This window comes from Hyla sarda, chromosome 5 (genome assembly GCF_029499605.1).
Source record: "Hyla sarda isolate aHylSar1 chromosome 5, aHylSar1.hap1, whole genome shotgun sequence".
Lineage (NCBI taxonomy): Eukaryota > Metazoa > Chordata > Amphibia > Anura > Hylidae > Hyla > Hyla sarda.
Genome location: NC_079193.1, coordinates 373882498 through 373906377, shown reverse-complemented (window position 1 = coordinate 373906377; position 23880 = coordinate 373882498). Strand labels below are relative to the sequence as shown.

The following is a 23880-nucleotide window of genomic DNA, read 5'->3' as shown; positions in this document are numbered from 1 at the left end:
TGACTCCCTGCGGACCCCTCCGGTATTTTGTAGCTCCTGACTCCCTTCGGACCCCTCCTGTATTTTGTAGCTCCTGGCTCCCTTCGGACCCCTCCTGTATTTTGTAATTCCTGACTCCCTGCGGACCCCTCCGGTATTTTGTAGCTCCTGACCCCCTGCGGACCCCTCCTGTATTTTGTAACTCCTGACTCCCTGCGGACCCCTCCGGTATTTTGTAACTCCTGACTCCCTGCAGACCCCTCCTGTATTTTGTAGCTCCTGACTCCCTGCGGACCCCTCCGGTATTTTGTAGCTCCTGACTCCCTGCGGACCCCTCCTGTATTTTGTAGCTCCTGACTCCCTGCGGACCCCTCCTGTATTTTGTAGCTCCTGACTCCCTGCAGACCCCTCCGGTATTTTGTAGCTCCTGACTCCCTGCGGACCCCTCCTGTATTTTGTAGCTCCTGACTCCCTACGGACCCCTCCTGTATTTTGTAGCTCCTGACTCCCTGCGGACCCCTCTTGTATTTTGTAGCTCCTGACTCCCTACGGACCCCTCCTGTATTTTGTAGCTCCTGACTCCCTGCGGACCCCTCTTGTATTTTGTAGCTCCTGACTCCCTGCGGACCCCTCTTGTATTTTGTAGCTCCTGACTCCCTGCGGACCCCTCCTGTATTTTGTAGCTCCTGACTCCCTGCGGACCCCTCCTGTATTTTGTAGCTCCTGACTCCCTGCGGACCCCTCCTGTATTTTGTAGCTCCTGACTCCCTGCAGACCCCTCCGGTATTTTGTAGCTCCTGACTCCCTGCGGACCCCTCCTGTATTTTGTAGCTCCTGACTCCCTACGGACCCCTCTTGTATTTTGTAGCTCCTGACTCCCTGCGGACCCCTCCTGTATTTTGTAGCTCCTGACTCCCTGCGGACCCCTCTTGTATTTTGTAGCTCCTGACTCCCTGCGGACCCCTCCTGTATTTTGTAGCTCCTGACTCCCTACGGACCCCTCCTGTATTTTGTAGCTCCTGACTCCCTGCGGACCCCTCTTGTATTTTGTAGCTCCTGACTCCCTGCGGACCCCTCCGGTATTTTGTATCCCCTGACTCCCTGCGGACCCCTCCTGTATTTTGTAGCTCCTGACTCCCTACGGACCCCTCCGGTATTTTGTAGCTCCTGACTCCCTGCGGACCCCTCCGGTATTTTGTAGCTCCTGACTCCCTGCGGACCCCTCCGGTATTTTGTAGCTCCTGACTCCCTGCGGACCCCTCCTGTATTTTGTAGCTCCTGACTCCCTACGGACCCCTCCTGTAGGCTGTGACAGTAGATGACGTCTGGAGAGGCCAGAGTCGTCATCTTTCTTGCATCTCTTGGTGACAGAGAATTGTCAGCTCCAGATTCTTTTCTCATCCCATAAAATCCACGACCTCCTGGTTCCCGGGACTGGGGCTGGGGGGGGGGCTCCGAATGCCTGTGGTTGGAAGTCCATGAAAGGATCGCTGGATTCATCCAAGGTTTAGATAAGACGACAGCAGCAGAATCCCCCCCCCCCTTTGTCTTCTTCCTCCCATCACAGTAAGATTCTCCAGCCTCAGAGCTGCGATCTTGTCACTGATGAGCCAAAGCACATTTCTCCTGGATTGCAATTCATACTTCACAGAGTTCAGGGTGAAAAACAGACCCGAGAGTGTAAGTAAACACACGAGAGGACGGGCAGCTGGAGCGCGATGTTTCCGTCAGCACAGCGACATCCATATTACTGCGCATAATTTAAAAATAAATGTTGTTCTGTGTATGCAGCTCCACTGCAGAACTATAGGTCTTCATAATTGACTGCAAAGGAATTTCGGAAACTGATCCTGCAGCCGCTCTCCCTACGATCTGTCCTCCGCCTCCTATAACACATAGCATTTACTAAGACAACGGAGCGGACAAGAAGAGTGAACACTACTGCAAAATCTTCTACATTCTACACGACAGCACCTTTTTACAGTCTGGAAATGTGTTTAATGAGGGGTGCTCTAATGAATATCCAACTTGTTACCCAACTTTTCTGGAGAATAATATCTGAAGTAGTAAGAGAGTAGGGGAAGTTTAAAAAAAAAATTGACATGTAGAGACACTTCTCAAAAAATGTGGACAGTGGGGCTCTGACCCTGACCGATCACTAGAATGAGCCGGTAGAAAAGCGAACAGGTTCTCTCCCAGTTCTGTGCCACAGACAGATTTACAATGTAAGTCTATGGGATTGTCACAGAGCGTGGAGAGAAGTGATCAGCCACGCGCTTCACTCCCAGCTCATTGTAGGAATTGTCAGGATCTGAACACTCAGTACCTGACCGATCAAAACGTTGATACGTGGGATATGTCAGATATGTCAGAGACAGGTATGCCAATGGGATATGTAGCTAGCATTGCCTTTCAGGCTGCAAGCGGAAACTATCATTAAAGCAACATCGTTTTGTATCCTCCATCCAACTGATGACGATTTTTATCAGCGCTATAGACATTGAATGAAGCGTCAAGCTGCTTGATCAACCACCACATCCAATATTCTGGTAGCTGGGGTCTCCAGTTTTGGCAATCAATAGGGGATCTCAGCAGTTCTACCATTTATCAATGGAAATAGGTGAATGTACCATAAGGCCCCATTCACACACAATGACAAATATTCCTGGCAGACACTGTGTGCAGAAGGCACCGGCAGAACAAGCCGGCACGAGAACCGCTCGGATATGGATCGTTTCCATAGAGGGCAATGCACTTCCAGGTGGATTGTTTATTCTTTCTGGGGAATTCGCAATTAGAATTTCCGCAGCTTATGTTTCCGCCGTGAAAAAATTCTTCCGTATGCATGTTGCAGCAGATTCTCATTGAAAACAATAGGTTGCCAAATTTAATGAATCCGCTGTCTATTTGTTTAGTCTTAAATAAGTTGTTCAGATTCCCCAGAGAAGTCTGGTTATACACAGTCCTAGGAGACCGCAGAGTGTTAGACAAGACTTCTACAGGGAAGACTGAACGAAGCAATTCAGATTAAATGAGCAGTGCAGTGAAATAGAACTTATCCCCTATTCAAAAAAAACGCTTCTTGAGGCTTCAAAAAAATTTACTTAGAATTTTTTTTTTTAGATAATTTCGTTTTTTCTACAAACTATTTTTGGATCTTATTCCTGAGCTGTGAGTGAAGGAATGAGCTATATATACTCTTACAGGGCACCATGGGATATATCTAGAGATGTAATATTCTCATTGGAAATCTTTAAAAAAAAACAACAATGGGCAGGCAGGTATTCCAACCAGAAGAATTTACCCCCTATCCAAAGGTTAGGGGTCCTGGCAGTCTGCCAGAAGCAACCGTTCCGACCCCCTCAGGAAGCTACAGCCAACACGCCCCTCCATATATCTCTATGGGCTACATTGAGGGGGCGTGTCAACAGACCACTCCGTGCGGGAGTCGTCACACCCCCTTCCAGCAGACTGCCAGGGCCCCGTTCAGGAGATCACGGGGGGGGGGGGATCCCAGCGGTCACGGCCCCGGCCCCTGCGATCTATAACTTATCCCCTAACCTAACCTTTGGATAGGGGGTAAATCCTTCTGGCTGGAATACCTCTTTAACCCCTTAAGGACTCAGCGTTTTTCCATTTTTGCACCAGCGTTTTTTTCCTCCTCACCTTTTAAAAATCATAACCCTTTCAATTTTGCACCTAAAAATCCATATGATGGCTTATTTTTTGCGCCACCAATTCTACTTTGTAATGACATCAGTCATTTTACCCAAAAATCTACGGCGAAACGAGAAAAAAAATCATTGTGCAACAAAATGGAAGAAAAAACACAATTTTGTAAATTTTGGGGGCTTCCGTTTCTAAACCGGTGCATTTTTCATTAAAAATGACACCTTCTCTTTATTCTGTAGGTCCATACAATTAAAATGATCCCCTACTTATATAGGTTTGATTTTTTTATTACTTCGGAAAAAAAAATCCTAACTACATGCAGGAAAATGTATACGTTTAAAATTGTCATCTTCTGACCCCTATAATTTTTTTATTGTTCCATGTACAGGGCGGTATGAGGGCAAATTTTTTGCGCCGTGATCGAAAGTTTTTACCATTTTTGTTTTGATCGGACTTGTTGATCGCTTTTTATTCATTTTTTATGTTATAAAAATAGTTACCAAAAATACGCTATTTTGGACTTTGGAATTTTTATTTGCATACACCATTGACCGTGCAGTTTAATTAACGATATATTTTTATAATTCGGACATTTATGCTTGCGGCGATACCACATATGTTTATTTATATTTACACAGGTTTTTTTTTAGGGGAAAAGGGGGTGATTCAAACTTTTATTAGGAAAGGGGTTAAATGATCTTTATTAACTTTTTTTGTTCACTTTTTTTTTTTTTTTGCAGTGTTATAGCTCCCATAGGAGGCTATAAAACTGCACACACTGATCTTTTACATTGATCATTGTTATCCCATAAGGGGCTATAACACTGCACACACTGATCTTTTACATTGATCATTGTTATCCCATAATGGTATATAACACTGCATACGCTGATCTTTTACATTGATCATTGTTATCCCATAATGGGCTATAACACTGCACACACTGATCTTTTACATTGATCATTGTTATCCCATAAGGGGCTATAACACTGCACACACTGATCTTTTACATTGATCATTGTTATCCCATAAGGGGCTATAACACTGCGCACACTGATCTTATACATTGATCATTGTTATCCCATAATGGTATATAACACTGCATACGCTGATCTTTTACATTGATCATTGTTATCCCATAATGGGCTATAACACTGCACACACTGATCTTTTACATTGATCATTGTTATCCCATAAGGGGCTATAACACTGCACACACTGATCTTTTACATTGATCATTGTTATCCCATAGGGGGCTATAACACTGCGCACACTGATCTTATACATTGATCATTGTTATCCCATAGGGGACTATAACACTGCACCCACTGATCTTTTACATTGATCATTGTTATCCCATAATGGGCTATAACACTGCACACACTGATCTTTTATACAGATCACTGCAAAGCCATAGCTTTGCATTGATCAGTGTTATCGGCGGTTGATTGCTCAAGCCTGGATTTCAGGCTTGCAGCAATCAATCGCCGTTCTGACGCTCAGGAGGCAGGTAAGCCATCCTCCTGCTGCATCCTAGCTGATCGGGATATCGCGATTTTATCGCGATGTCCCGATCAGCCCGACTAAGCTGCTGGGATCCTTTTACTTTAACTTTTAGAGCGCGGCGATCAACTTTGATCGCTGCGTCTAAAGAGTTAATGCCGGACATCTGCCGGAACGGCAATGTCAGACATTAGCCACGGGTCCTGGCTGCTGATAGCAGCCGGGACCGTGCGGGTATGATGCTTGCTAAGCTCCTGAGCTCGCTTCATAACCCTCCCGTGCCGCTGCGCCGTATAAACCCGGCGTTCTGCGACAAGGGGTTAAAACTACTATCCTGGCCATTGTTGTTTTTTTTAAGATTTCGAATGAGTTTATAATATTCCATCTCTAGATATATCCCATGGTGCCCTGTAAGAGTATATATATATATATATATATATATATATATATATATAGCTCATTCCTTCGCTCACAGCTCAGAAATAAGATCCACAAATAGTTTGTAGAAAAAACGAAATTATTTATCTAAAAAATAAAAAATCGAAATATATTTTTAGAAGCCTCATAAAGCTTTTTTTATTTATTTATTTTTTTTTTCGGGGGGGGGATGTAGGACGGGGAATGTTCGTTCCTATGAACACTCAGTTTTGTCTGTTTTGAGTTTAGATAAAAATTTACATAAATTTTCTGGATGTTTTTCTGGTAATCTCATTGTTTATCCCCAAAACTATTTCTGGACTCTGTTTATCAGACGCTTGAGAACGGTCGTCTGCCCAATGGCCGATTAATAGGGGTTATTTATATACCCTGAGGGACTTCCTATTGTGATAACGGCGCATGAGCTTTCTCAGGGTCATCGGTGGAAAAAATACCCAAAAAGGAAGAAAAAAAAAATCTTGGAAATTCATAATTTAATTTTTTTTAATTTTTAGTAATTTACTTTAAATCAAGTAGCGAACGGAATCTTTTTTTTAAATTATTTTTTTTGAGTTGACACCCTGAATCATTAGAGCAGTGTTTCTCACCCAGTGTCTCCAGCTGTTGCAAAACTACAACTCCCAGCATGCCCGGACAGCCGAAGGCTGTCCGGGCATGCTGGGAGTTGTAGTTTTGCAAAAGCTGGAGGTACACTGGTTGGAAAACAATTCATTTAGAGGGTCCAGGGGGGGGTGAGACATAGAAAAATATTATATATATATATATATATATATATATATATATATATATAAATAGATATATATATAGATTGATAAAGCTGTAGATATATATAGCTATAGAGAGCAATATTCTTCAATGAGCCAATATTTTTGGTTTTCTTAAATATTTATATTTTTATTTTATTTCCATGATTTTTGGGGAATTTTCCACCCACTTTTGCAAGTGATAGTTGCTAGATCTAATGAATTATTATTTTTCCACTATGAGAAGCAATGGCATTTTATTAGGATACATTATTTCATTAAAGGAGTAGTCCAGTGCTGAAAAACTCATCCCCTATCCTAAGGATAGGGGATAAGTTTCAGACCGCGGGGGGGTTCCGACCACTGGGCCCCCCCCCCCCGCAATCTCCTATACGGGGCCTCGGCAGCCCGCGGGAAGGGGGCGTGTTGACCACAGCACGAAGTGGCGTCTGACACGCCCCCTCAATACAACTCTATGGCAGAGCCGGAGTGCTGCCTTCAGCCATCTCCTGCTCCGCCATAGCGATGTGTTGAGGGGGCGTGTCGGCTGCCGCTTCGTGCGGTGGTCGACACCCACTATCTGGCCAGCGAGCCGGGGCCCCGTACAGAGAGATCAAGGGGGGCCCCGGCGTCAACCGCTGCCTTTCATGTGAATGGGACAATGTTGTATTTACTTACACAGTAGGGGTGGATAAGAGCGCCACTTGCGGGGTGGAACGTTACAGGAGGTACAGTGCCTAAGAAGCAATGCAGCCCTCAAGGAGACACCAGCAGCTTCTTAAGAAATAATTATCAGCTTATATACTAGGGCTTCACAGCACAGCTGTAAAGCAACAGGGCTTTCTTGATGTATTCAGTTGTGCTGACCTCTAGTGTTAAAGGGGTACTCCACTGGGATTTTTTTTTTTTTTTTTTTTTTTTTTTTTTAAATCAACTGGTGCCAGAGAGTTAAACAGATTTGTAAATTACTTCTATTTAAAAATCTTAATCCTTCCAGTACTTATCAGCTGCTATATGCTCCACAGGAAGTTCCTTTCTTTTTGAATTTCCTTTCTGTCTGACCACAGTGCTCTCTGCTGACACCTCTGTCCATTTTGGAAACTGTCCGGAGCAGGATAGGTTTGCTATGGGGATTTGCTCCTACTCTGGACAGTTCCTGACATGGACAGAGGTGTCAGCAGAGAGCACTGTGGTCAGACAGAAAGGAAATTCAAAAAGAAAAGAACTTCTTGTGGAGCATATAACAGCTCATAAGTACAGGAAGGATTAAGATTTTTTAATAGAAGTAATTTACAAATCTGTTTAACGTTTTGGCTCCAGTTGATTTAAAAAACTAAAAATGTTTTCATGGGGAGTACCCAGGGGTCAAGTCCTGGGAAAAAAGTTTGGGAACTCACCCAAGATTTCCAGTCAAGGGCTGGTCCTGCAGGACTCCTGCTAATGGGAACAGCGTTTCTGCTGTGAAAAAAAGTGCAGGAACTCCGTTCCCTGCAGGACTTGAGCCCTGGGAGTACCCCTTTAAGTATGAGAGTTGTCACTTTCTTGGAGATATTGGGGGACATTATCAAAACCTGTATAGAGGAAGAGTGATGCAGTTGCCCATAGCAACCAATCAGAATGCTTCATTCAGGTCTCTAAAAAGTGAAAGAAGCGATCTGATTGGTTGCAATGGGCAACTGTACCACTCTTCCTCTACACAGGTTTAGATAAATCTCCCCCATTACATATAATGACTATTCGAAACAACAGTGTAGCCAGTACGGTTTTATTTCTTCCAGCATTAGATGCTCGTGACCTGGTGTCGGTATTAATTTCTGGCTCGCCGGACTGACTATTGCAACATAACCCGCCATTCGTCTCTTCTCATGTCATTGTGTCTTTGCTTCCAGGACTCTGTTCCCAGATACTAATAGTTTTCTCTGCTTTTTGTCTTTTGGCAGGCTGGCAACCAGCACATCTATCAGCCTGTTGGAAAGCCAGGTGAGCAAACAGGGCTCCCCCCGGCGGCACGTATGTGTACCAGTGCTTACTGCACTACACGGGTACAGATAGGGCTGATGCTTCAGTGACCCTATAGATCAGTGTTTTCCAAACAGAGTGTTTCCAGCTGTTGCAAAACTACAACTCCCAGCATGCCCGGACAGCCAAAGGCTGTCCGGGCATGCTGGGAGTTGTAGTTTTACAACAGCTGGAGGTATGCTGGTTAGACTTTAATATCTTGAGATTTGTCAGTAACTTGATGTTGCATTCTCACTTGAACTCCATTTTGTTCATTTTCAGAACACTCTGCTCCACCAAAGAAACCCCCTCGGCCGGGAGCTCCCAGTCACCTCAGTAACCTGGCTGGGCTGAACAGTACAGGGGACAGCTACAACGAGGGGTTAAAGGTAAGAAGTCAATATCCGTATCTATAGTATCACTAGAGGTCATTGGGCTTTGATTGCTTTGGCCACCGTTTGATACAATAATTGTTAAAGTGTCCATTAAGACTAAATCCATGGAATGCGTGAAACATGGGGGATAGTGTCTTCTTCCTCTTCTGGCAGCCGGTAGTTGACCTCTCTGCAGGCGAACCCACCACTTTCGGTGGGTTCATTTGACTAAGTTGTAGGGTGGCCTACTGACTCTTCACCCGTAGATGATGTCAGGGGAGCAATAGGTTGAGCATGTTGGATTTTACTGCCCAACCCCATTGTTCTGGGAGAGTGAAGTGGTCTGGCTGCGGCTTACCCCTCCTTTTTCCATAGACAATGCAGGAATGTTCGGTTCTTCTGAATGTCCATGTGTATGGGGAAGTCAGAAGAGAGGGAGGAGGGGGATGGAACTGTCACCCTCTCTTCCCCAATCACATCATGCAGTTTGAGAAAAAAAGAAGCTGCAGAATCTACAGCTACCCCCATCATCCCCACTCACAGCCTGCAGTCTAAGGGACAGGACCTACAGCTACCCCCATCATCCCCACTCACAGCCTGCAGTCTAAGGGACAGGACCTACAGCTACCCTCATCATTCCCACTCACAGCCTGCAGTCTAATGGACAGGACCTACAGCTACCCCCATCATCCCCACTCACAGCCTGCAATCTAATGGACAGGACCTACAGCTACCCCCATCATCCCCACTCACAGCCTGCAGTCTAAGGGACAGGACCTACAGCTACCCCCATCATCCCCACTCACAGCCTGCAGTCTAAGGGACAGGACCTACAGCTACCCCCATCATCCCCACTCACAGCCTGCAGTCTAAGGGACAGAACCTACAGTTACCCCCATTATCCCCACTCACAGCCTGCAGTCTAAGGGACAGGACCTACAGCTACCCCCATCATCCCCACTCACAGCCTGCAGTCTAAGGGACAGAACCTACAGTTACCCCCATTATCCCCACTCACAGCCTGCAGTCTAAGGGACAGAACCTACAGTTACCCCCATCCTCCCCACTCACAGCCTGCAGTCTAAGGGACAGAACCTAAAGCTAGCCCCATCATCCCCACTCACAGCCTGCAGTCTAAGGGACAGAACCTAAAGCTACCCCCATCATCCCCACTCACAGCCTGCAATCTAATGGACAGGACCTACAGCTACCCCCATCATCCCCACTCACAGCCTGCAGTCTAAGGGACAGAACCTAAAGCTACCCCCATCATCCCCACTCACAGCCTGCAATCTAATGGACAGGACCTACAGCTACCCCCATCATCCCCACTCACAGCCTGCAGTCTAATGGACAGGACCTACAGCTACCTCCATCATCCCCACTCACAGCCTGCAGTCTAAGGGACAGAACCTACAGCTACCCCCATCATCCCCACTCACAGCCTGCAGTCTAAGGGACAGGACCTACAGCTACCCCCATCCTCCCCACTCACAGCCTGCAGTCTAATGGACAGGACCTACAGCTACCCTCATCATCCCCACTCACAGCCTGCAATCTAATGGACAGGACCTACAGCTACCTCCATCATCCCCACTCACAGCCTGCAGTCTAAGGGACAGAACCTACAGCTACCCCCATCCTCCCCACTCACAGCCTGCAGTCTAAGGGACAGGACCTACAGCTACCCCCATCATCCCCACTCACAGCCTGCAGTCTAAGGGACAGGACCTACAGCTACCCCCATCCTCCCCACTCACAGCCTGCAGTCTAATGGACAGGACCTACAGCTACCCTCATCATCCCCACTCACAGCCTGCAATCTAATGGACAGGACCTACAGCTACCCTCATCATCCCCACTCACAGCCTGCAATCTAATGGACAGGACCTACAGCTACCCCCATCATTCCCACTCACAGCCTGCAGTCTAAGGGACAGAACCTACAGCTACCCCCATCATCCCCACTCACAGCCTGCAATCTAAGGGACAGAACCTACAGCTACCCTCATCATCCCCACTCACAGCCTGCAATCTAATGGACAGGACCTACAGCTACCCCCATCATCCCCACTCACAGCCTGCAATCTAATGGAGAGGACCTACAGCTACCCCCATCATTCCCACTCACAGCCTGCAGTCTAATGGACAGGACCTACAGCTACCCTCATCATCCCCACTCACAGCCTGCAATCTAATGGACAGGACCTACAGCTACCCCCATCATTCCCACTCACAGCCTGCAGTCTAAGGGACAGAACCTACAGCTACCCCCATCATCCCCACTCACAGCCTGCAATCTAAGGGACAGAACCTACAGCTACCCTCATCATCCCCACTCACAGCCTGCAATCTAATGGACAGGACCTACAGCTACCCCCATCATCCCCACTCACAGCCTGCAATCTAATGGAGAGGACCTACAGCTACCTCCATCATCCCCACTCACAGCCTGCAGTCTAAGGGACAGAACCTACAGTTACCCCCATCATTCCCACTCACAGCCTGCAGTCTAAGGGACAGGACCTACAGCTACCCCCATCATTCCCACTCACAGCCTGCAGTCTAATGGACAGAACCTACAGCTACCCCCATCATTCCCACTCACAGCCTGCAGTCTAAGGGACAGAACCTACAGTTACCCCCATCATTCCCACTCACAGCCTGCAGTCTAAGGGACAGGACCTACAGCTACCCCCATCATCCCCACTCACAGCCTACAATCTAATGGACAGAACCTACAGCTACCCCCATCATCCCCACTCACAGCCTGCAGTCTAAGGGACAGAACCTACAGTTACCCCCATCATTCCCACTCACAGCCTGCAGTCTAAGGGACAGGACCTACAGCTACCCCCATCATCCCCACTCACAGCCTACAATCTAATGGACAGAACCTACAGCTACCCCCATCATCCCCACTCACAGCCTGCAGTCTTTCTCTCTGAGACTGTATACTGTCAATGAGGAGGATGGTGCAGCTTCTGTATCTCTGCGTGCTGTGAGAGGAGAAAAGGGGAATGCAGCTGCAGCATAAATCGGAGATGTGGGAGGTAGTGGATGGAGCTGCAGCTTCAGTCATTAAATGTTATGGTTCCCTGGCCCCATATATTTTGAGGAGCATTTGCATTTTATAGGACTTGATAGATGTTATGATGCAAGGTACAGATCACTACATGGAGGTGAATAATAATCTGTTATTTATAGGATCATCCTTACATCACATTGTATGGGGTACGGGAGGATGACGCGTGGGGGTGCGGGAGGATGACGCGTGGGGGTGCGGGAGGATGACGCGTGGGGGTGCGGGAGGATGACGCGTGGGGGTGCGGGAGGATGACGCGTGGGGGTGCGGGAGGATGACGCGTGGGGGTGCGGGAGGATGACGCGTGGGGGTGCGGGAGGATGACGCGTGGGGGTGCGGGAGGATGACGCGTGGGGGTGCGGGAGGATGACGCGTGGGGGTGCGGGAGGATGACGCGTGGGGGTGCGGGAGGATGACGCGTGGGGGTGCGGGAGGATGACGCGTGGGGGTGCGGGAGGATGGCGCGGTGGGGGTGCGGGAGGATGGCGCGGTGGGGGTGCGGGAGGATGATGCGGTGGGGGTGCGGGAGGATGGCGCGGTGGGGGTGCGGGAGGATGACGCGTGGGGGTGCGGGAGGATGACGCGTGGGGGTGCGGGAGGATGGCGCGGTGGGGGTGCGGGAGGATGGCGCGGTGGGGGTGCGGGAGGATGATGCGGTGGGGGTGCAGGAGAATGACACACTGACATTTGGGGCTCCTGTATTCCCTCCTCCTTGTGGTTGGTGTATCAGTACCCCCTCACGTTTTCCCTGGATGTGGAGCGGCTGATGACTGTCACTATTATTAGTTTTTGCCCTTTCTGGAGTATAATGACTCCGCCGCCTCCTCAGTGATTTTCCATGGAAACTTTTCTCGGATTCTTTCAGAGGTTTTCCCTTCTCCCAGTGACCGCTCATTCTGGTTGTTTATCAGAGGATCCTGCCAGGCCGGCCATGGCGCCAAACCACAGAGTATGCACAAACTAGTACCATCTGTGCAGCAGAGCCGGAGCCCACGTGCTTAGTGCCGCTCTGTGTGTACCCACAGCTGGCACTGCCATCCTGCAGGGGGCGCCCTGAGCAATGACAAGGGCATCACTGACCCTGGCATCTATTTTTCATTGTTAGATTTTGTTTTATACCATTTATTAATTTTATTTTGATTGATATTTATATTCATAGATTTTTGGTTCATTTTGTTCTTTTAATAATTATTATTATTCATAAGACTTATGCATTAATGAACTTTTCCAGGAAAACATGACAGCTTTCTTCAAGAAACAGCGCCACACCTGACCACAGGTATATGTGGAGTATTGTAGTTCAGACCCCGGTTTATTTCAATGGAGCGGAGCAGCAGTACCATATACAACCTGTGGAAACTTGTGGCGCTGTTTATAGTTTTCGTGACAATTGTTGCAATATTTTCCGGAATGACAAAAAATCACAAGCTACGTCCCCAATTTCTCCTTCCACCGGGACAGCTGGGCTTATAGCGGCACGTCCCATTAGGGGGTGCGGTTACAGGGGGGTATTGACTTTTTTGCATAGCATGGCCTGTATTATTGCATGTGCCCATCTGACCCCACAGCCGCCCCCGCCCCCTCCTCATCTCTCTGCTTCACTTTACATGTTTTTCTGCACGGATCGCTCGGCCGCATTTATTAATTTCCTGTTTTTTTGTTGTTTTTTTTTTCCTCTTTTTTTATCTCTCTCTGGTAAATCTTTATTAACCCTCTCCCTCCCGCACTCTGCTCCATCTTAGCCGTGGCGGGTAAGCACTTTGTGTTTGTGTCTGTGTTTGCGCCAATTCTTTCTGTGTTGGGGGCTTTTGTCTCCAGAGACCCCCTTTCCCCCACCTCTATTTTTGGGGCTGTTTCTTAGGGACACTTGGTTCCCTCTGTTTGCATTAAAGGGGTACTCCGGCCCTATTACATCTTATCGCCTATCCAAAGTATAGGGGATAAGATGTCTGAACGCAGGGGTCCTGCCGCTGGGGACCCCCGCAATCTGCCATTCAGCACTGGAGGCTCTGAGTGTGCAGCATGAAGACCACGGGGCCGGAGTATCGTGACATCACGCCCCGCCCCCTCAATGCAAGTCTATGGGAGGGTGCATGACGGTCGTCACGCTGCACACTCTGAGCCTCCAGAGCTTGCAGAGGTGGGTGCTGAATGACAGATTGCAATGGTCCCCAGCTGCGGTACCCCTGCGATCGGACATCTTATCCCCTATCCTTTGGGATGTCATCAACAAAAACTCATCATATAATGTAGATAATACCATTATGTATATTTGTAGTATACATTGGTTAAAAAATGTGTATATTTTTGGGTGAAATTTTTTTTTGTCCCTGCAGCTATTGTCTGTGTGTCTCTATGAGGAGACCAAAAACATGAAAGGAGGATAGGACATGCAGGGCTCTGTGCAGACTCCTGGCTTGTCAATCATCCTCACATCCTCATGTGTGCGCCCATAGCAAGTCACAGAGCCTCAGTGTACAGAGCCCTGCTTGTCCTCAGTGTACAGAGCCCTGCTTGTCCTCAGTGTACAGAGCCCTGCTTGTCCTCAGTGTACAGAGCCCTGCTTGTCCTCAGTGTACAGAGCCCTGCTTGTCCTCAGTGTACAGAGCCCTGCTTGTCCTCAGTGTACAAAGCCCTGCTTGTCCTCAGTGTACAGAGCCCTGCTTGTCCTCAGTGTACAGAGCCCTGCTTGTCCTCGGTGTACAGAGCCCTGCTTGTCCTCGGTGTACAGAGCCCTGCTTGTCCTCGGTGTACAGAGCCCTGCTTGTCCTCGGTGTACAGAGCCCTGCTTGTCCTCGGTGTACAGAGCCCTGCTTGTCCTCGGTGTACAGAGCCCTGCTTGTCCTCGGTGTACAGAGCCCTGCTTGTCCTCGGTGTACAGAGCCCTGCTTGTCCTCGGTGTACAGAGCCCTGCTTGTCCTCGGTGTACAGAGCCCTGCTTGTCCTCGGTGTACAGAGCCCTGCTTGTCCTCGGTGTACAGAGCCCTGCTTGTCCTCGGTGTACAGAGCCCTGCTTGTCCTCGGTGTACAGAGCCCTGCTTGTCCTCGGTGTACAGAGCCCTGCTTGTCCTCGGTGTACAGAGCCCTGCTTGTCCTCGGTGTACAGAGCCCTGCTTGTCCTCGGTGTACAGAGCCCTGCTTGTCCTCGGTGTACAGAGCCCTGCTTGTCCTCGGTGTACAGAGCCCTGCTTGTCCTCGGTGTACAGAGCCCTGCTTGTCCTCGGTGTACAGAGCCCTGCTTGCCCTCGGTGTACAGAGCCCCGCTTGCCCTCGGTGTACAGAGCCCCGCTTGTCTTCGGTGTAAAGAGCCCCGCTTGCCCTCGGTGTAAAGAGCACCGCTTGCCCTCGGTGTAAAGAGCCCCGCTTGCCCTCGGTGTAAAGAGCCCCGCTTGCCCTCGGTGTACAGGGCCCCGCTTGCCCTCGGTGTACAGGGCCCCGCTTGCCCTCGGTGTACAGGGCCCCGCTTGCCCTCGGTGTACAGGGCCCCGTTTGTCCTCGGTGTACAGAGCCCTGCTTGTCCACTCCTCATAGAGACACACAGGCAATAGCTGCAGAGACAAAAGTGTACATATTTTTTTAACCAATGTATATTACAGATTACATATAATTTTATTAGCGTGTGTAACCAACACAAAGAGCCCGACCGCTGCCAAACCGCAGCCCTGCTCCTACACTTAACCCTCTACAGCAGTGTATCCAATCAGGTTGCCTCCAGTTGGTGCAAAACTACATCTCTCAGCATGCCCGGACAGCCTTTGGCTGTCCGGGCATGCTGGGAGTTGAAGTTTTGCAACAGCTGGAGGCGGCACCCTGGTTAGGAAAAACACTTTGTTGTTGTCTTTTCTGTTCAGTTTTTACTTGTTCTTTTTATTAGATCTAATAAGTAGTGTTGTGTCTCTCTGTGTATATATCACTCTGTGTACACGTGGCCAAAAGTATGTGCACCCCCCAATATCTGGCCACTGAGAAATCTCATTACCTGTGGTCAGTATTTGTCCACCCTTTTGCTGCTGTGATGGTACCCAAAGGTTTTGAACGAGGATAAAGTGGTCCCACTTTGTCTTCAGTCCCTGGTGGTCCTATTTGTTCATATCCTACAAAATGAAGCAGCATGGCTGGCATTGCAACAGAAGAGGACCTGCGGAGCTGGCACTGCTGTATTGTGGAGGGGGAGAGCTATGGGGCTGTATGAGTTTTTTCTGATGCTTAAAGGACCAATCTGTGCAGTGGTAAGATCCCAGCAATCAGACACTTAAAGGGAAAGGGGATAAGTTCCCCAGAATACCCCTTTAGGTGTCAGAAAATTAGAATTTGTACAACCAATATCACCCCCTTAACATAAGTGTGCCATCCCCGCAGGTCCTTTCCCGCAGCAGTGCCGTCCCCGCAGGTCCTTTCCCGCAGCAGTGCCGTCCCCGCAGGTCCTTTCCCGCAGCAGTGCCGGCCCCGCAGGTCCTTTCCCGCAGCCGTGCCGGCCCCGCAGGTCCTTTCCCGCAGCCGTGCCGGCCCCGCAGGTCCTTTCCCGCAGCCGTGCCGTCCCCGCAGGTCCTTTCCCGCAGCCGTGCCGTCCCCGCAGGTCCTTTCCCGCAGCCGTGCCGTCCCCGCAGGTCCTTTCCCGCAGCAGTGCCGTCCCCGCAGGTCCTTTCCCGCAGCAGTGCCTGCCCCGCAGGTCCTTTCCCGCAGCAGTGCCGGCCCCGCAGGTCCTTTCCCGCAGCAGTGCCGGCCCCGCAGGTCCTTTCCCGCAGCAGTGCCAACAGGGACGGTCACCGAGCTCTTCAGTATTTGGCTGTAGTTTACCTCCCAGTTTTTGAATACAAAGCGCCACCTAGTGGTTAGTTTGCCTTCAGTTGATATGGGTGGTTTTTATTTATTTTTTATTTTTAGTTTTTTTTTTCCCCTTAAATTCTTATGTTGTCTCGTCTTTCAGATTCAACCACAGGAAATCAGTCCACCCCCGACGGCCAACCTGGATCGCACAAACGACAAGGTGTACGAGAACGTGACCGGTTTGGTAAAAGCTGTGATTGAAATGTCCAGTAGGATCCAGCCGGCCCCTCCGGAGGAGTATGTCCCCATGGTGAAGGTAACTATATACGACGCCTCGGATGATCCGTACGCAATTTACGCAAGATGCGTCATAACATTATAACACGTCTGCCGTTTCACAGGGGGTCGGTTTAGCCTTGAGGACTTTATTAGCAACTGTTGACGAGACCATTCCTGTTCTTCCAGCCAGCACCCACCGAGAGGTAAGTGTAAGCCCACCCTGTTCCTTACAATGCTGACAACCCTAGATAGGGCAGTCCAAGGGCCGTAATATTAAAGGGGTATTCCGAGTTAACGCACTTATCCCTTCGGTTATATCAGGCACTCACAATGACAATGAATGGAGTGGGGCACACATTTTTTTCACTGTCTTGTTCCGTTCCTCTGTTGTTCCTCCTGGAAATGTGTAAATAAACTGACAACCGGTCATCTTATTTATACATTTCCAGGAGGTGTAACTAAAGACTAGCACAATACCAATGCTGTAAGAAAAGATGCTCTAGAATTAACTCATGAAGAATTCGATTATTTACTAAAAATAATATATCCGGAGAGAGGACAGATCATTTAAGTCATTTGTTCCCAACCAGGGTGCCTCCAGCTGTTGCAAAACTACAACTCTTAGCATGCCCGGACAGCCTTTGGCTGTCCGGGCATGCTGGGAATTGTAGTTTTGCAACAGCTGGAGGCACCCTGGTTGGGAAACACTCCTTTAAGTAGATATAGCAATCATAGAAGAAAAGAAAAAAATACGGAGCACTCGCACTGTGACACTCGTACGGAGGCTAGTGGCTGAAGGTGATCTCAGTCCCGGATTTCCATAGCGGGGAGGCGGCAGGTGTAACGAGGGGAGCCTCAGACGCCGGCCACGGACCGTATCACGCCCACGGCCGACCGTGTACACGGCCTGACGAAGCGCTAGTGGGCGTGGTACGGTCCGTGGCCGGCATCTGAGGCTCCCCTCGTTACACCTGCCGCCTCCCCGCTATGGAAATCCGGGACTGAGATCACCTTCAGCCGCTAGCCTCCGTATGAGTGTCACAGTGTGAGTGCTCCGTATTTTTTTCTTTTCTTCTATGATTGCTATATCTATCTACAATGTTTGGATATACGTAGAGCACCTCCAGACCTCATAGTTTCCTCCTACTCACCTATTCAGGTTGGATGATATACATCCACCTGTTAGTCAATTGATGCGGTGTATTTTCAATAGATTGTAAGATCAAAGCACTAGTGCCGTCCCCGACTTTTCTTGAAGATTGCACTCTAAGGTTAAAGGAGTACTCCAGAGGGAAAAATATGCTTTTAGATCAACTGGTGCCAGAAAGTTCTACAGATTTGTAAATTACTTCTATATAAAAAAATCTTAATCCTTCCAGTACTTATCAGCTGCTGTATGTTCCAGAGGAAGTTGTGTAGTTCTTTTCTGTCTGACCACAGTGCTCTCTGCTGACACGTCTGTCCGTGCCGGGAACGGTCCAGAGTAGTAGCAAATCCCCATAGAAAACCTCTCCTGCTTTGGACAGTTCCTGACGTGGACAGAGGTGTCAGCAGAGAGCACTGTGGTCAGACTGGAAAGAACTACACAACTTCCTCTGGAGCATATAGCAGCTGATAAGTACTGGAAGGATTAAGATTCTTATATAGGAGTAATTTACAAATCTGTATAACTTCGATTTGAAAAAAATTTCCTCCAGAGGACTCCTTTTAAGGGTGGGTTCACACCGCCATTTGCCCCCGTTCAGTTTAGAAACGGCTGATCAAACGGGTATCCGTTTTGAACCGTGTTTTAATCCGTTTTTTTTTTTTTGTTTGTCTTTTTTAATGAAAAATCAGCCACCTACAGACTCCTGCAGCCAGGACTACTACTACTCCCATGATGGAATATACTTGTTTCCATGGTGGGAGTAGTAGTTCCTGGCTGCAGGAGTCTGCCAGCGGCTGGGGAGGCTACATTAGTGCTTGTACTACTACCCCTATCATGGAACAGACTCTGTTCCCTGATGGGGCTAGTAGTACAGGAGCTGAGGGATTGATCGCACCGGGTCTCACTTCTGAGATCCGATCCATTCAGAAGTTATTAAGCAGGGGAGCGGGTGGCATGGTCCGCAACCCTGCGATGTACACAATGTATTTTACTTTCATTTTTAAATTCCCCGCAGGGAGCTCTGAATGGCCAGTACTGAGGAGCCAATCAGGGCTCCCTGTGGGATTTTTAAAATGGACAATGTATATATTAAAAGCGCTGTGGGGGGGGCAAGATATAAAGCGCTATATATCTAGCCTCCCAGTGCATTTATAAAGATATAACCCCCCCCCCCCCCCCCCCCCAGTGCAAAAATATATACCCGCAGTATATATATATATGAGCCCCCCCCCGCCAGGGCATATGTCATGAATGCAGCGCTATCTGTGAATAGTATTTTACTCGCAGAACATCGCACCAGCCGCCGCCGAGATGCTGCTGATAGACTACTATTCATACATCGCGCTGCAGGGGCATATTTTATAGAAGTGCTGTGGGGGCCTGATAATACTATATATGCCCCTGCAGCGCGATGTATGAATAGTAGTCTATCAGCAGCATTGCGCCGGCGACGGCTGGTGCGATGTTCTGCGAGTAAAATACTATTCACAGATAGCGCTGCATTAATGACATATGTGCTGGCGGGGGGGGGGTATATATTGATAATTGCGCCGGCGTAGGGTATATAATTATAAATGCCCCTGCAGGGGGTCACATATATATACTGCGGGGTATATATTTTTGCGCTGGGGGGGGGGCTAGATATATAGCGCTATATATCTTGCCCCCCACAGCACTTTTAATATATACATTGTCCATTTTAAAAATCCCTGATTGGCTCCTCAGTACTGGCCATTCAGAGCTCCCTGCGGGGAATTTAAAAATGAAAGTAAAATACATTGTGTACATCCCAGGGTTGCGGACCATGCCGCCCGCTCCCCTGCTTAATAACTTCTGATCGGATCGGGTGTCAGAAGTGAGACCCGGTGCGATCAATACCTCAGCCCCTGTACTACTACCCCCATCATGGAACAGAGTCTGATCCATGATGGGGATAGTAGTACAAACACTAATGTAGTCCCCCCCCCAGCCACCGGCAGACTCCCATAGTGGGAAGTTATTCCATGATGGGAGTAGTAGACTTGTTTCCATGATGGGAGTAGTAGTAGTCCCACAACACTGTAGGAGTCTGCTGCTGAGCATGCTCATATGTAATTAAGGATATTTCAAACGCGGGTGCAAACGGATGACATTAAAGGTTCATCCGTTTGCCATAGACTTCAATGTTAAAATTATGATGTCAGTGTTTTCTTCCATTTTTTTCACGGAAGAAAAAAATACTGCATGTGCCGTTTTTTTCTTCCATGAAAAAACGGAAAGGAGTGCAAACGGGTGCACAAGGATGTAAACGGATTGTAAAAAAAATCCCTTTGACATGAATGGGATTTTTTTATAACCGTTTTTAATCCGTTTACAGTCTGCAAAAACGGAACTGAAACGGGGACAGACGGCCGTGTGAACGCACCCTAAGACCTATAGTTAGCATTTTTATCATTTTCATTTTTTGTTGTTTTTTTTTTTCCTTTTAAAGATTGAAATGGCGCAGAAGTTGTTGAATTCTGACCTGGCGGAGCTTATCAACAAGATGAAGTTGGCGCAGCAGTACGTGATGACCAGTCTCCAGCAGGAGTACAAAAAGCAGATGCTGACCGCCGCACATGCACTGGCCGTGGACGCCAAGAACTTGCTAGACGTCATTGACCAAGCCCGGCTCAAGATGATCGGACAGTCGAGGCCGCACTAAAAATGGCCGCAACCCAGACTCTTGATCTATTCCTGTCGGTTTTCCTTTTGGGATTACATGTAGCCTTCCACCAGCGATTCTGGTCATCAGCGGGCAGCCTCCCCCTCCAGTGCTGATCCTGGGCAGCTGGTGCCACCTGAAGTTTTATCCTTCCACCCCCTACAGCCCCCCCAAAAAAAGTCAGTGTGATGCGGCTCGCCTGAACCCTGAGTGTCCGTCATCTGGAGGAAATAATCGAGATTTCTGCAAATCTCCTGGAGGGGAATGAGGATCGCGGCCAGGTGCAGAGCGGCGGAGCGCGAGGTTCTGCCATACATATGGGGCGGGGACCAGAGAGCACACAGCGTCCATGTGGATCCATGATGGCTGGTGCAACTGGAATCTTTGTCGTCTTCAGTTGTTTTTGTGTTTTGTTTTTTTATTCCTTAACGTTAAGTCGCAATATGCTACAAAGCTTATATTTTGAAGACTTATAAACCATAAACCTATCGAGAGACTTTGGATGGATCGTTCCGGCTCATTACGTTTTTTACTTTCCCTTTTTTTTTTTTTTTTGGGGATGTGTGTAATCTATGATTGGAAGCAAAGTGAGAATTATTTGTGTAATTATTCTATTTTTATTTTATTTTTTCCTTATTTTTTTTTTACAATTTTCTTTCACACATGGAATAAAGTGCCAGGTTATTGGGGGGTGGGGGGTAGTTTTTTTGTTGTTTTTTTTTTTTTAAGCCATGTATGAAGCACGCTGCTGAACTGACAGAACACTTGTGCTGAGAGATTAGGAGCCATTATATATATATCCCATTTTTTTATATTAAATATATATAATTTATAAATAAATCTTACGGCCGTGCTAACATTTCAGATGCTTTCAGCTCACATCTGTTTTGCCTGTTTTTACATTTTATTTTTTTTTGTACGATTTTGTTTTTTCTTCTCACATTTTCGGGGTTCTCTCGCTTTGGGTCTTTTTTTATTTTATTTTTCACATCACAACCTTAGTACCCAAATAAATTATGAAACCGTTTCTAACTATTTTCATTTAACCTTATTCCTCTGCCTTGGGATTTTCGGGGGAATATAAATTATTCTCAGGAAGAATATAAAGACCTTGTACAGATTCTTAGAGCTATTACTGAGGAGCCCCGCGCTCGGCCACCGCACCTCTATTTATCAATTATTACAGCAACGTTGGACATTTTGTGTCGGTCGGTGGCTGAGCAGAGGGGGCGCTCTACGTATAAAGATCATTCTGTTATTAAAGGATTTGAATATAAAGATGAGGTATTATGATTAATTTATTTCAAGTTCATTGTCATTTTTTTTTAATGCATTTTTTAAAATCTTTTTATTTTTACATTGTATTGGGGGAAGGTTTGTTTTGTATCTGTATTGCTATAAATAGGAAGGAAGCGATTACCTTCTGCTTGTAGCTGTGACTGTAAGGCCACATTCACACTGGCAAAAAAATTGGGGAATGTCCGCACAAAAAACAGGTGCAGACATTCCGCACATTAGACTAACTGGCGGGCGCTAGGAATGCTAAGAAATGCGCGTCTCATAAGCGGCAATGCATTTCTTTGCCAACTCGGTAGAAATAATTGTTTCTTCAGATGCCAGAATCTGAATTTTAAGGCAAGACAAGATGCTTTGTATTATGCTTAAAACTTTTTTACTGACTCAGCAGCAAATAGATATTGTTTGAATTAGAGAAAAAAGTTAGCATATAAGGTGTATATAACGTGCAACCTAGTATGATGTCCTATAACAATAACCAATCAGGTGATATGTCCTTGACACTCAGGTAACATCCTTCTTCTTTGCTGCTCAGCAGTGTCAAGATAAGTGTTGTATTTTTTCTCCTCATATCAAATAGTTCCTTGTATATTTAATTTTTTTTTTCATTTAATAACTTTTAAAAATATTTTATCTTTATTTCTTCATTTATTTCAATATAATTTATTTTCACTATATTTTTCTTTTCAGAATCTTTCCTATTCCTTTTACCCTAACTGCAAAGAATTTATTTTAATATATATATTTTTATATATCGCATAATTTTCATTACTACTCCATTTTATCCCCTATTTTATCCCTTATTTTATTTGTTTGTCTTTCCGTCCTATATTCTCCTAAAAATATATATATTTAGCAAAATTCTTCTACCTTGGTCCTTTATACTACATTCCTAACATATTGGATATCCTCCTCATTTTCCGATCATTTCGACATTCCTTTTATACCATTCACTCTTATAATTTACCTCAACATCCTCCTTTCGGGCTTCTTCATATTTCTATTGCGTCTCCACCGCCATTGTTGTTCCCGAGCACGCGGCCGTCTCCCTGCACGAACGCTCCTCCTAAATCTCGCGAGACTTGCCGACAGTGAGGTCCTCTCCTGTCAAACTTCGCGGGCTCTGACATTCTCCTCAGACTGTCAGAGCTCGTCAGACGCGTCTCTGTGTTCCAGTTACAATGGGGGACATTTATCAAAGCATTTAGTAGATTTTTTTTGCTTAAAATTGTCGCAAAAAAAGTCAAACGTGCGACTACTCTCTTTATTCTGCGACTTTTTGATTGTGCAGTGTCCTAAGCAAAAAATAAAAATCTTGCTTACCAAAGCAGAAAAAGTGATTTTTGACTTGCAGTGGTCAGAGACTAATCAAATGCGAAAGTCGCAAAAAAGTCACATCTCATGAAAAAACCTACTAAATTTACTCCAGCTCAGACATGGAGCAGAAAAAGCCACTACCAAAGCAAAAAAAAGAAAACTTGCTTACTTGAAAGAAATTTATCAACAGGCTGAAAGCAGTTGATAAATAAGTCACACATTAAAAAAATTGTAAGAAAAAATTTACTAAAAAAAGGAATACATAAGCAAACATTGATAAATGTCCCCCAATATCCTTACATTGTATCTAATGGTTGTATCTCTTAGTTTAACCCCTTAAGGACGCAGGACGTACTCATACGGCCCCTTTACCGAGTCCTTAAGGACTCAGGACGTTTGAGTACGTCCTGTCAAATCCCGGCCCCCCGCCGCTACCCGGAGGGGAGCCGGTGCCCGATGCATGCTGAAATCGTTCAGCAGGCATCGCGGCATATCGTCCAGGGGGGTCATTATGTCCCCCGATGGCTGCAGATCGCTGGACAATTCAGCCCAGCGATCTTCGGCAGATTCCGGGTCAATCGGGTCTCCGGTGACCCGGA

General features: G+C 47.1%; 1 protein-coding gene across 22 annotated transcripts in view; it reads left to right on the top strand.

Annotated features, from left to right (window-relative positions):
- The window catches only part of PTK2 (protein tyrosine kinase 2), a 360567-nt gene extending 338606 nt beyond the window's left edge, over window positions 1-21961 (top strand). For 16 of the 22 annotated variants that reach the window (XM_056522839.1, XM_056522834.1, XM_056522836.1 and 13 more), the window contains 5 exons: window positions 8276-8315; window positions 8616-8722; window positions 16720-16875; window positions 16961-17041; window positions 20456-21961. In XM_056522839.1, the coding sequence (XP_056378814.1) occupies window positions 8276-8315; window positions 8616-8722; window positions 16720-16875; window positions 16961-17041; window positions 20456-20668 (597 nt within the window). In that variant the 3' untranslated portion in view covers window positions 20669-21961. The remainder of the gene's footprint in view (window positions 1-8275; window positions 8316-8615; window positions 8723-16719; window positions 16876-16960; window positions 17042-20455) is intronic. The other 6 variants (XM_056522841.1, XM_056522840.1, XM_056522843.1 and 3 more) reach the window with 1 other exon arrangement.
- The last annotated feature ends 1919 nt before the right edge of the window (window positions 21962-23880 follow it).